The following is a 12104-nucleotide window of genomic DNA, read 5'->3' as shown; positions in this document are numbered from 1 at the left end:
GACGCTGAATAAGGGAGGCATTAATGGTGTAATGCTAATTCAACATGACCAGGTCGGATATTCTGATTTGATGTTCTTAGTAGGTCGTTGATAAATAGAAGACTCGGTGCAAATTATTGGTTTATGATGCATGCGCTCTTGCAGTGCAAGCTAGGAGGGAACTGGTCCCGATTTATCCCTCCGATATCTGCTGCATGGCTCCGCCGCCGCAACGCGTGTTGTGCTCTCAGCCAGGCAGTTAACATTTCCTCCCGAATGCAGCAAGCCTTGCGGTGGCATGTAGTCGATTGTCGACTGTCGCCTTCGCATCGAAGTGCACCACTGCCCGCCAAGCTCACTGTACATAATACTCTAGGCTACGGTGTGTTGAGCTCAAAGTTCATGAAGTGATATGGGACTGGCATTAACTCTTTTTAGTCCACCCGGACAAAATGCATAAACGAACGGATTCTGTCCGCATTCTCCCGCTAGACTTAGGCTCGTTCACCGATGGACAATAGTGGCTGCTATTCCGATATGTGAAAAGGCAATGGCCTGATACGAAAGAAAAACATAATTGGCATTTATGTCACATAAGTGGAGATGTTGCGGCGAAAGGTGAACAGTAGTTTGCCGCAATCTATTATCGCGATCGCGATTTATGTCTTGCACGCTGTCCCAGTTTTGGTTGACTCCCTGCTGGAGAGAAACAGTCGGCTGATACGCTGGCGCCGGTGAGGCTGTGTCCGACACCTGCCTCCCTGCGATCTGCCCTCCCCCCCCCCCCCCCCCCAACGTTTGCCGTGACCCGAGGTCACCGTGTCCGTTTTCAGGGTGCGAGCTCGTGCGGCTGTTTCCCGGAGCCGGCGCGGGAGCCGGCGCGGCGTGGCCGCTGTCGCAGCTCGTGCCCCTACCTACCGCTGCTGGTGGTGGTGCAGACGGTGGCCGCCTTCTGCCTGTTCGTCGGCACCTCGCCCAGCTCCACGGCCATCGTCAGGTGCGCTCCGCTGAGCCCAGCTGATGCGCCGCGGCGGCCGGCCGCCCCAGTTACGCGCCGCCATACCAGCTCCGCGCCGCTGCAGCGCGGCGTAACTGGGGCCTGTCTGGGCTGTCTAGAAGTCTTTATTGGATACATGAGGGGCGTGAGTGAACTGCGAGCAGTTTAAATTATCACCACAGAGCTCTTCCAGCTGCTGTCTACATGCATGGAAGGGAGGCAATGCAACTCTAACCAACACGGTGGGGAAATGCTGGGAAGGAGCGGTACAAGAGGCTCGGTGCGACAACACTAGAATTCACATCCGCAAATGCCATATGCGCGGTATATAAATATTATCATCATGCAAATTTGTACCATGTTTGCTAATGCGGCGAATGATCTCCCTCCAAAATTTAAAGTTTTTTAACCGAAGGCTGCTGTCCATTGCAGCGCCATACTGCAAAGGGTTTTAAATTTTCTTTAAAAAGTTCTTCTTGTTCTGTCTTTTTGAGGGAACGTGTAACGATAGCTTACATCTCTTTGCAGAGCATGTCAGAATAGCATATCATTTTGGTTCAAGTTTAAGTTTTTTGGCGTAATCACTCCGTCAAAAGCTGTCTGCCTGACTGTGCGTTTAACTCGTGGTGTTTGTGACACTTCTCTCCCCTGCTGACTTCTCTTTACTTATGTCCGGATAAACGGCGCTGGCTTGATGCTGGCGCCCCACGGCGCAGGTTCCACCTCTGACCATTGACCTCGGACCTCTGACCTCTGGCCTCTGACTTCTTGTCTCCGACCTCTGGTCTCTGACCACTAACCGCTGCCCACTGACCTCCAACATCTTACCGTTGACCACCGACCTCTGACCGCCAACCTATGACCACTGACCTCTGATTTCTGATCGCTGACATCTGGCCTCTAGCCTTTGACTGCTGACCACTGTCCACTGATCTCTGACTGTTAAACTCTGACCGCTGACTGCTGACCTCTCTAACCCCTGACTGCCGACTGCTCACTACGACTGCCGATCACTGACTACCGACTGTTGACTGCTGAACGCTGACTGCTGACCTCTCTAACCTCTGACTGCCGACTGCCCACTACGACTGCCGATCACTGACTACCGACTGCTGACTGCTGACCGCTGACTGCCAACTGCTAACTGCTGACTGCTGACCGCTGACTGCCAACTGCTGACTGCTAGCTGCTGACTGCTAGCTGCTGACTGCTGACTGCTGACTGCTGACTGCTGACCGCTGGCCGCTGACCGCTGACCGCTGACCGCTGACCCCTGACCCCTGACCCCTGACCGTTGACCGTTGACCGTAGTCTGTTGACCGCGGTCGTAGGTCGGTGGCGCCCCGGCAGCGTTCTCTGGCGATGGGCATCTCGAGCACGGTGCTGCGCGTAGTGGGCACCATCCCTGGGCCCATTATCTTCGGAACGCTCATCGACCGCTCCTGCCTGCTGTGGGTGACGCCCTGCGACCGGCCCGGCGCCTGTCTCGTCTACGACAACTGGTGGATGAGCAGGTAAGAACTAGAAGACGTCATCTTGGTGGACGAGCGGGGTGTGGATGGCTTTGGTGCGTCGTTTTCCACTGGACGACTTCCACGTGAAAGAAAACGATGAAAAATTGGAAAAATTCCGCAATAGAGGGACTACCGTCGAAACCCGTGACCTTGTCAGACTGGGCTTTTGGGGAGTAAGCTTTAAAGATTTCGCTCAATCGCATTTGATAGTTCAAAACAAAACGACGGCTGTCGTGATTTTTCAAGGTTTGTTCAAACTGCCGTGAGTTTTCAATGCCAAAAATAAAGCCTTCAAAGACTGCAATGTGAACATTTGTCTGCGTCTGGACAGAGACTACGGTGTTAAATAACTGGACGCCGTAGTGACATTTACCGCTCCTTTTCTTCATTCCGTTATAACCGCTACGTGCACATTTCGGTGTTAAACGCCTCCGCTACCTACATGTGCTACCTACATGCTATAACCGCTACCTACATGTCTGCGGGATTAGCTGACAGAACCGGTTCGAGGCCACACCTTTCCTTGCTGTGGATGGAGAGCCTGACCGTTCCTGGCTGTGGGTGGAGAGCCCGACCGTTCCTGGCTGTGGGTGGAGAGTCCGACCGTTCCTGGCTGTGGGCGGAGGACTCGGCCCAGAGACAACCTCCCTTCCCGTTCAAGGCAAAACATTGCATTGCGGCCTGTGTCGGAGATTTTCGCCTATCGTCCGACTTTGATTGGTGCTCGAAACAAGTGGAACCGTACCCAATCAATGAGTGGAACTTCCACTCACTGTCACGGGTGTTACATTGCGTTTATGTCGCAGATATAACACCTGTGGTTAAAACATCCCCACAGCTGCGGCGCATTGTGATGGCAACGCTGCGGCACCGACAGCTAAATGTGCAGTTTGCGTTAATAACGCAATGGCGAAAAGGCACGGCTAATGTCTTACCAGCTATTCAACAACTTTTCTGCGTGAGAGATTAGCACCACGTTCCTTGCGCTGTAACGCGCAACTGCCTTTCCAGATACCTGTTGGGCGCCACGCTTTGTTGGAAATTTGCTTCATTCGTCTTCTATAACTTGGCTTGGATACTGTACAAGCCTCCCGAAGGAAGTGAAGAGTACCCGGTGGTTAAGCTGGATGGTGGTAAGGATGGTGTTAAACCGCCTTTCTCCACCGAGATGGGCTTTCTCCGCAATTGAGTGGTTATGATTATGAGATAATCTTAGGTCAAATAACTCCTTACGTATAAGCAAAACAATGATAAGAATAAGTTGTACTCAGCTTATCCCGTGCGGTGTCGCAAGACGATGTAAGTCGCGTAACACCGAGTGAAGTACCGCCCCTCCGTCGCCCACTCATTCCGTCCGTACTCACTTGGCTACGTGTAACAGCAACTTGCGGCGATTGTGTGCAAATCTGACGGCAGCTAAGATGATATCGCACGTACAAACCATCATCTGACGGCAAATAAGGCTCACCTTTGGCCGGGTGGAATAGTCCAGATACCGTTATGCCTGTATAGTTTTTGCGTCGTGCTGTGAAAAACCGCGTTACGGGAAAGACCACATCACCCGAACGATAGGATGCAAGCTTCAGGTTAACATTTTGACATGCATTCTGTAGCAGCCAGGTGACTGCTGTGGCGTCCTGGGTCTAGAACTGAACGGTGCTAATTTGTTTACCGCCGTGATTTCAGAGGGCAGGCCGACCGTAGAGGCGCTTGGTAACGGAGACGCAGTGGCGCCACCCAGCGGCGGCCTCGAGAACCCAGCCTTCGAGCCGTAGTGGAGGGCGCTGCGAGCGCCATGGTGCCGAACCGTGATGGTGGCTTCCGGTCGGGCCGCTGAGCAGCTGAGTAATGTTCTGTGCGGCGGGACAATGCTGCTGGACACGCTTCTGCCGTCCGCCGCTGAGGCTTGTGGCCCCTGCGGTGACCTTGAGCGAATTCCGTTGTGTTGTAAAAGAGTTCCAGGACATCAGCAATATTCCAGCATTCCGGGGTATCATAACACAGTGTTTTAGATGAGGCAGCTCATTTGTGACTCTATACCAAGGCGATGAAAACGAAAAGTGTATTGCTGCGGAGCGTTTGTGATGTTCTTACCAATGTTGTCCGCTCGCTTCGGCGATCAAACGGCGTTGACCGTCTTTATCTCGGGGACAGTGCGAGTGATGCGGTTAGCTTCAGTCTTCCATGCTGCGAATCTTTACAAGATGGTGAGGATGACAAGCAGATGTTTGGAAGTGAGCATGATTAGATGTGCACGATCCGTATGGTAGGATGCTCATGATTGTCCGCTCCCATAGACGCGCTGGCGCGCGTGTCTTTTTACTTACCCATGGCGGGGTTGGTCCGAGTTACATTATGCGCTCACTATTTGCCTCTGGCTGAGATGGCCTGCGGCCGGTGGCAGCGGTCGCGTTAAAGGTTAGGTGGCGTCAGAGGGCAAGACGGACCGTGTCGGGCAGCGCAGCACGTCAGGCTTTCGCCGCAAAATCTGCCCTTCGCCGGGGCCCTCGCAATCGGACGGTGGGGACGGCGCTCACGCCACAGGTGCTGCTGAGTGTAAGCGCCGACTCTATAAGTGCATCCACCCAATAGATTTAGAACAAATGTTTCAGAACGAATGGAATGAATCAATTCCAGTATCAGAACCAGGTATTTTACAGGATGCAATGCGTATTTCCACGCAAATCGCCACGAACAAAGTTGATTCAACAACTTAAACCTCATGACTGATTAAATTGGGTTACTTTCCGCTGCGAGGTTGGGCATTGTTGGTGCAGAAGGTATGCTGCATCAGACAAACGTAACACAGATTTGGAAGCTATTTCGGGGTTTGAAACCTCCCAGCTTTCACGATCCCCGCCTTCGGTGCTCCATGGGACGATGAAAGCATGTTACGGAGCAAGCAGGGTCCATCCACGTCAACGGCCAGCTCGCGTCAGGGAGCATAACATGTGTCAGCTTTACTATCTGCCCCGTTCCCATGGTTGCTATAATGTGCCTTTGACTCTCAACGCCGTGCTTCCAGGGCCGTGTGGTTGGAGGGAGTTTCGTGAAAGCTCTGCTAGGGAAGCTCGTGCTAAGATGTTATTTCATGTTTGACCCCGTGCTGCTACCTTGTTTCTGTAGCAGACCTTCCGTAGCATGGATTTGAAGCAGAGTGGTCGTTTCATTCCATTTTTGATGACTCTGAGGTGCTGTTTTGCTCTCGACATGTGTTGTCTATCACGTTCCAGCGTACATTTGTCACGTGTGGTGCACAGAGGACCCGATCCCAGCCGAACGATTCCACCATCTTCATTTATTCTAGGCTGATTCCATGGTTTAGTTCAAATGTCCTACCGTAGATAAATTCCTCAATAGCAAAAAATAAAACCTGAACATAAACAGCAGTTTACTTTGCGCACCTCCTACTCGGCGAGCGCAGGTGCGCGGCCGGCATCTTCAGCCAAGGCACGAGAGCGCTCTCTTCACACGGGCACCTTCAATGCATGAACCCGACCAATTACTCGCTGGAAAGCATGCACATCGTTTCAGCAGGTGGCTGCAACGACTTCCAGTTAAATGTAACCTTGGTAATGTCTCAGGTGGAACGCAAAACAACTTCACACTGGCCCCACCACAAGTGACTACGCGCTATTAACATTATTGGAACGTGGCTGCGGAAATGCATTGGCACCGGCCGGCCTCGCTGCTGCCAGTCTGTGATCAGTACCGCGGCTGCGCTGGGTCCCTGGCTGCACCGCCAGCCTCCTGAGGTCACGCCCCGCTCGTCATATGACCAGCGTGTTGGACAGGAGGTCATCGACGGCGCTGAGATCGCACGTGCTCTCCACTCCAACGGCCCGGGCGCCGGCCGCCGCCGCCGCCGGTCCCATTGTCCCCTCCGTCTGGACGCCCTCGGGCGGCTGCGGACGGTGGCGTCCCCTGGTGACAGCGGAGCCGGGAGCGTCCCGTCCCTGCCGCCGCTCCAGCAGCTGGTCCCGCAGCGCCTCCAGCTGGCCGAACAGCTTCTCGTTCTGGCGCTGGTGCTCCAGCGTCTTGTGCATCACGTGGTGCACGTTGGCGTTGACGGCTTCCATCTCCTGGAGGCGCGGCACGGCGGACGTCAGCGTCACGAGCTAGCGCAGTCATGCTACTGGCCGGTGACAACCGGGCCGAAGCGAACTCTGTTGCATAGTGCGAAGCTCCACGTTGAAGCTTAGCTTGCATAAGTCGAATGGTTAATGATTATAGTGAGATGACGCTTTGACACACTGATAGTCATTGTCCATTGGTAACGAGCATTGGTCGCGTGTGCTTTTCTAGCACTTCCTCAGATTCGTTGATGCTTAAAGCGTAGTTCATTTTTGTAATGCATGCTGTGGTTAGTTATGTGAGTCAAAAAAACACAACGCCCTCCCATGATGTCGCTAAAACGAAGCAGACCTCGGACACAGATGATTCTTCATCTAGTGCAAGATAATTGCGCCCGAAATGAAAGGAGTAGCCTAGCTCACCATCCACATATTCTGAAGTTGTTCATCCACTGTTTGGAACATTTCGGCGAAAGCAGCCATCTTGCCACTAGTTGTTGCCACGATGATCTGCAGGGACGTTACATTGTCCTGCGTGGGAAATCCAGGTTAGATAATGTTGTAAGAGTGCTAGAAATTGCCCGAGCTGAGCGGCTTAGCTCAGCCTGTGAAAGCTCAGTCTCCCGACGCAGGGTAATGCTCAGCCTGTGGGAGCTCGGCCCCCCGACACAGAGCAATGCTCAGCCTGCGGGAGCTCAGCCCCTCGACACAGGGCAATACTCAGCCTGCGGGAGCTCAGCCCCTCGACACAGAGCAATGCTCAGCCTGTGGGAGCTCAGCCCCTCGACACAGAGCAATGCTCAGCCTGAGGCAGCTTAACCTCTCGACACAGAGCAATGCTCAGCTTGCGTAAGCTCAGTCTCTCGACAAAGGGCAATACTCAGCCTGCGGGAGCTTAGCCTCTCGACACAGGGCAATGCTCAGCCTGTGGGAGCTTTGCCTCCCGACACAGGACAATGCTCAGCCTGCGGTAGCTCAGCCTCCCGATGCAGGGCAATGTTCAGCCTGCGGGAGCTCAGCCTCTCGACACAGGGTGATGCTCAGCCTGCGGGAGCTCAGCCTCTCGACACAGTGCAATGCTCAGCGTGCGGGAGCTTAGCCTCTCGACACGAGGCAATACTCAGCTTGCGGGAGCTTAGCGTCTCGACACAGGGTAAAGCTCAGTCAGATGTATTTCAACTCATTCTCAAGGCGGAACGCGACCTTTTTTGGTAACGAATGCAGCCGACAGCTTTCACGTGCCACAAAGCGAATGCAACATGCTAAGTTCGGTTTGAAGCGTGCCAGATAATGGCTCGCTGGGCTGCATCGCTTTTTGTCGAACTTTTCCCAAGAAGGCGGCTGGGGGCTATAAGAACGCACTGTTGAAATCACCAAAAGCCCAGAAGCTAACTACGCACAAGCCGACCACCCTCAGGACTGTGCGTCCGTCCCTGAGCCGAGACCGCCGAAGCTGACCAATCTGACCTGTATCCTGGCCATGTCGGCTCTGGCGGCTGTCATGTTCCTCTCGGTGCCGCCCAGCCGGCCTTCCAGGTCCGTGACACGGGCCGAGGTCTGCCTCAGACCTACAGAGGCCCGCTGCAGGCCCGTCAGCAGCGCCGGCAGCAGCTGGCCTGTCGGCAACGCTCGTCAGTCAAACGCATGCAGATGAGTGTTGGGGAGAGACATGGGGCCATTCGAGAGAGGCGGTAAGCGCTGTACCGATTGTCGTCAGCTCCTTGGGGTAGAGCTCGGTCGCCAATGCATGCGATAAAAAAACACCGGAATACAGCGTTAGACAGTTAAAACTCGAAAAGAGCCACGCGATGTACGTTCATGTTATCGTAATGCTTGCCATTTTCATGTGTGTGACACCACGACCGTTGGGCTCGTTGTCGCGCAAGTGACATGCTGCGGATACTGATGTCGTTAAGCGACCCACCCTCTCTGGTGAGCGTAGATGTTAGGTTTGAGAGCGAAGAGCTGCCGGTGCTGCTGCCGCCCCCAAACTCCTTCTCCAGCTGTTTGCGGGGAGCCACGAGGCTGGGCACCGAAGCCCGCTTCTGCCTGCTCAGGCACGGAGCGGCCGAGCGTCGCGATACCCCTGCTGCTCTCTGTCGGTAGATGTTGCTACTGGAGCTTAAGACACCGCCGCCAGGCGGCGACGGGCTGGCGGACCGTCGTGCGGGGGGCAGGGTGGTCTCCGACGTGGCGGCGCTGAGACACCGCCCCACCGAGGGTCGACACGGCTTCCGCGAGCCCTCCGACTCTTCGCTCGAACTGTACTCGTACACCAAGTCCCGACAGGAGGACACCATCAGACTCCTGCCGGAAACGAACGTTATAAATTAATCGGCTTACTTATTCGACGCACTGGACCATGACGTAACGTGGAGTCTCGCTGTTGTGCTGCACAAGGCAAAATAAGAGTTTGAAATCATTACAGCTTTGACCACGATAACTGCCGAGCCTCCATATCCCAAATCGCAAAGCAAGCTGCACTTTTATTCGTTCCAAGTCGCTTTGGTGATACACCGGAGGTTATATTCGCTATATTTTGATAACTGACGCACAAAAGCCAATCTACGCCGAATTAATCTGTGTCAAAAGACGCAGATGCCCGCATAGGGTCCACTCGTTGAAGTCAGGTGGTGAAGCGATCCATCCTCTCTGGTGAGCGAGGATGTCAGGTTTGAAAGCAAATCCAAATGGCGTGCCGTTCGGCTAGTCTCGGTCGTCCGGCGAGGGTCGGCAGCGAATGCTAGTCTTGGTTGCCCGGCGAGGGTCGACAGCGAATGCTAAATGTTGTGTCGTGTGTATTTCATGCCGGACACGCAAAATTTTTTGTGATCCCCGGTAATGAAACGCACAGTGAAGGTGTGACTACATCTTCACACGTAGTCAAACGCGTAATTACGTCCGGCACATGCGGGCATACCGGCAGTGTAATGGTTTATGAAGGTGTTTCACATTGGTATGGGAGTTTAAACTAAAATAGCCATCTTGAAGACCATTCGGTGCAGGTCACGGCCCTGTCCTTCTCAAGACCTTAAACCCTCTAGTTTTTTAGCTACACGCCCACGAAGATGGAAATACTTTCTCACGCAGACTATTTCACGGTCACTTAAGAATGCATGGCGCTACAGAGACGTCATTCAAATACTGATACCCCATTTGCCATACGGCGCTCAATGCCAAGCAGCATATAACCGTCGAATCGTTCATTCTAGCTTTTTGAGCATGGTTTTCCAGATATAACGTGCTTCAGCGGGCTCTCATTCAATGTTGTGCAGGTAATGCGAGTTTCGCACAGGACTGATATGATTTTGGTTGTTTGGATTAGAGCCCTTTGGACCAGAAGTGATCATTTCATTGCTGTGGGATGAAGGAGAATAAATAATGGTGGGACAGGACTACATGCGCCTGGGAGCCAACCACCGAGCCTTGGCCAGGGCAGGGACCACTCGGAGTGTGCGCTGGGCGTCCGGTCGAGGCTGCCCTTCAGGAGGCCTCTCGGCCCACTCGTCGCTGAAGCATGAAGCCTGCCCAGGTAAGCAGGGCGTCGGGAGGATTTAAGATAAAACACAAAAAAAAGAAGGAAAAAGGGCCGGATGCTTAAACAGAAATCACGTTTTGTGCTACATAAACTGCATACAAGAAGTTGGACATACGTACTTGAAATTACCGAAATAAGGCCTGCTATGTTAATAACGACGCGCAACTGAATACGAGATGCATACGGAATGTTAACGGCATTACTCCAGTTCACTACAGCAGACGTTCCGTCCAGCGTCCATGGCCGCTGCTGTCTGACAGTCCCATCTGTACCCTAAGGTTTAGCTGGCACCCAGGACCTGACAGTTGTAGACGTTCCGTCCAGCGTCCGTGGCCGCTGCTGTCTGACAGCCCCGTCTGTACCCTAAGGCTTAGCTGGCACCCAGGAGCTGACAACTTCCGTAGTAAAACCATCTCACATCATTGCAGTTCTCGCAGTTTGGCAATCCCCCAGGCGAATCAGTGTTCCCACAGCCTGCAAATTCCTCCTCACATTCTGAGAGTTTATAGTCCGACAGTTATTCGGTCTTAAACTTCATCATACTGTCCGACAGTTCCTTTAATCTGACCCTGTCATACCTGCTTTTTCGGTCCGACACCCTGCGCAGTCTGTCAGCCCCCTGCAGCATGACCGCTCCCAGTCTGATAATCCGCTACCGTCAGAATCCCACAGAATCTGTCAGGTCTCACAGCCTGACAGCGACCACTGCCTGACAAAGCCTGTGCCAGCTCGCTTGCCCTGGTTAGGGGAAGCCATCCGTCCGCCGCCGCCGGCGAGCTGTGCTGACTAGCCAGCTGACCTCATCCAATCGCGGCCACTTCTGCCCACTTGTCCCGCCAGCCGACCGTAGCCATGGCGACAGAGGTGCACCGAGCAGCGGCGCAGCGCAGGACGACGAGCCTTCAGGCATGAGTCCCCACAGCACCCGTGTGTACGGCAGCCATTGCTGAACGTGTAGCAAAAGCACGACTAATGTTTTCGTCACCGTGGGTAACAAGGCGAGAGGCGCAAGTCACCGGTTCCGGCAGACTGCTGGCGGCTCTAATGGCGGCGAGGGCGGAGGCGAGTAAGCAGGCAGGGCATCAGAGACATTGTGCTGGCCCAGAACTCCGTCAGTGGCCATTGTCAGCGGTCGGCGGGGCAGACACGCTGACGGGGTTCGGGCGGCCGAGCAGTGCGGCGACAGGTGGCGTCCGTGTGGCGCGCGCCGCCGACCCCGGCGGTCGGAGTCCGGCCGAGCTGAGACGCCGTGGACTAGGCAACACGACCCTTCCCATTCCCTCGTGTTAGGAGAGAACACGATAGCTCAACGAGGGAGCGCGGGAGCGAGACAGTGGGAGAGCGAGTGAGGGAACGTACGAGAGAGCGGGCGTGAGCGAGCGCGAGAGTGAAGGAGTGAGCGAGAGAATACTGTGTTTACAGGTTGTTGGTCTGAATTAGGAGATTGCAAGCCCGTGGGAGGTGGTATATGGTGGCGATATCCAGTGGGAAACAAAATAAGCCCGTACCAGCGAGAGCCATGGAGACGAGAGACATATAGTCAGTTTAGGACATTTTTCGGTGGGCGAGCGGCAAGTTTCGTTGATAAAAATTTGTTTGAGCTCACGGCGTACGGCGCATCGATGAGACTTCGTGTGGACACACTTGGCTTTGTGAGAGATCTAAAGCAATACTCGCAGCACACGGTCTTTGAGGCGGAACCGTCCGTTGGCGCCAGTCTGGGCTCTCCCAGCTAGTATCAATGGTGAAAATCCACGCTTTGAAACGTTTGCTATAACGACTAGATGAGTTCACAACACTTCATTGGGCTTTCCGCAAAGCACCCACCTTTGGACCCAAAATTCACTGAATGGAGGCGACGCAGATGGTAAACCTTCTTCGAAAGCGCCGGTGAAACTCCATTCCCTTTTGTGTATATTGTCCTACACTTTCATTTCAAGCTGCTTCCAAAGGGAACTTCGCGCCAACCATCTTAAAAAGCTAAAAGAAGCAAAACCCCGTTT

The 12104-nt window shown here is 54.0% G+C and overlaps 2 protein-coding genes across 2 annotated transcripts; one reads left to right on the top strand and one right to left on the bottom strand.

The window, feature by feature from the left end:
* The first annotated feature begins 810 nt into the window (after nucleotides 1–810).
* LOC119100802 (solute carrier organic anion transporter family member 4A1) lies at nucleotides 811–5874 on the top strand. The gene is made up of 4 exons (XM_037223940.1): nucleotides 811–976; nucleotides 2308–2490; nucleotides 3502–3623; nucleotides 4177–5874. Exons 2-4 carry the CDS (start codon nucleotides 2339–2341, stop codon nucleotides 4263–4265), a joined length of 363 nt encoding a protein of 120 aa, XP_037079835.1. The 5' UTR covers nucleotides 811–976; nucleotides 2308–2338; the 3' UTR covers nucleotides 4266–5874.
* Nucleotides 5875–5986: 112 nt separating this feature from the next.
* Nucleotides 5987–8918, bottom strand: LOC119100801 (uncharacterized). The gene is made up of 4 exons (XM_037223939.1): nucleotides 8488–8918; nucleotides 8031–8179; nucleotides 6987–7094; nucleotides 5987–6572 (listed from the first exon to the last, which is right to left on the bottom strand). The coding sequence occupies exons 1-4, from the start codon at nucleotides 8861–8863 to the stop codon at nucleotides 6261–6263; spliced, it is 945 nt and encodes a 314-aa protein (XP_037079834.1). The 5' UTR covers nucleotides 8864–8918; the 3' UTR covers nucleotides 5987–6260.
* Nucleotides 8919–12104: the final 3186 nt, after the last annotated feature.

This window comes from Pollicipes pollicipes, unplaced genomic scaffold (assembly GCF_011947565.3).
Source record: "Pollicipes pollicipes isolate AB1234 unplaced genomic scaffold, Ppol_2.1 Scaffold_4881;HRSCAF=5763_pilon_pilon_pilon, whole genome shotgun sequence".
Classification (NCBI taxonomy): domain Eukaryota; kingdom Metazoa; phylum Arthropoda; class Thecostraca; order Pollicipedomorpha; family Pollicipedidae; genus Pollicipes; species Pollicipes pollicipes.
The sequence above is the reverse complement of the archived record's forward strand: the minus strand, read 5'-3'. Positions and strand labels throughout refer to the sequence as shown.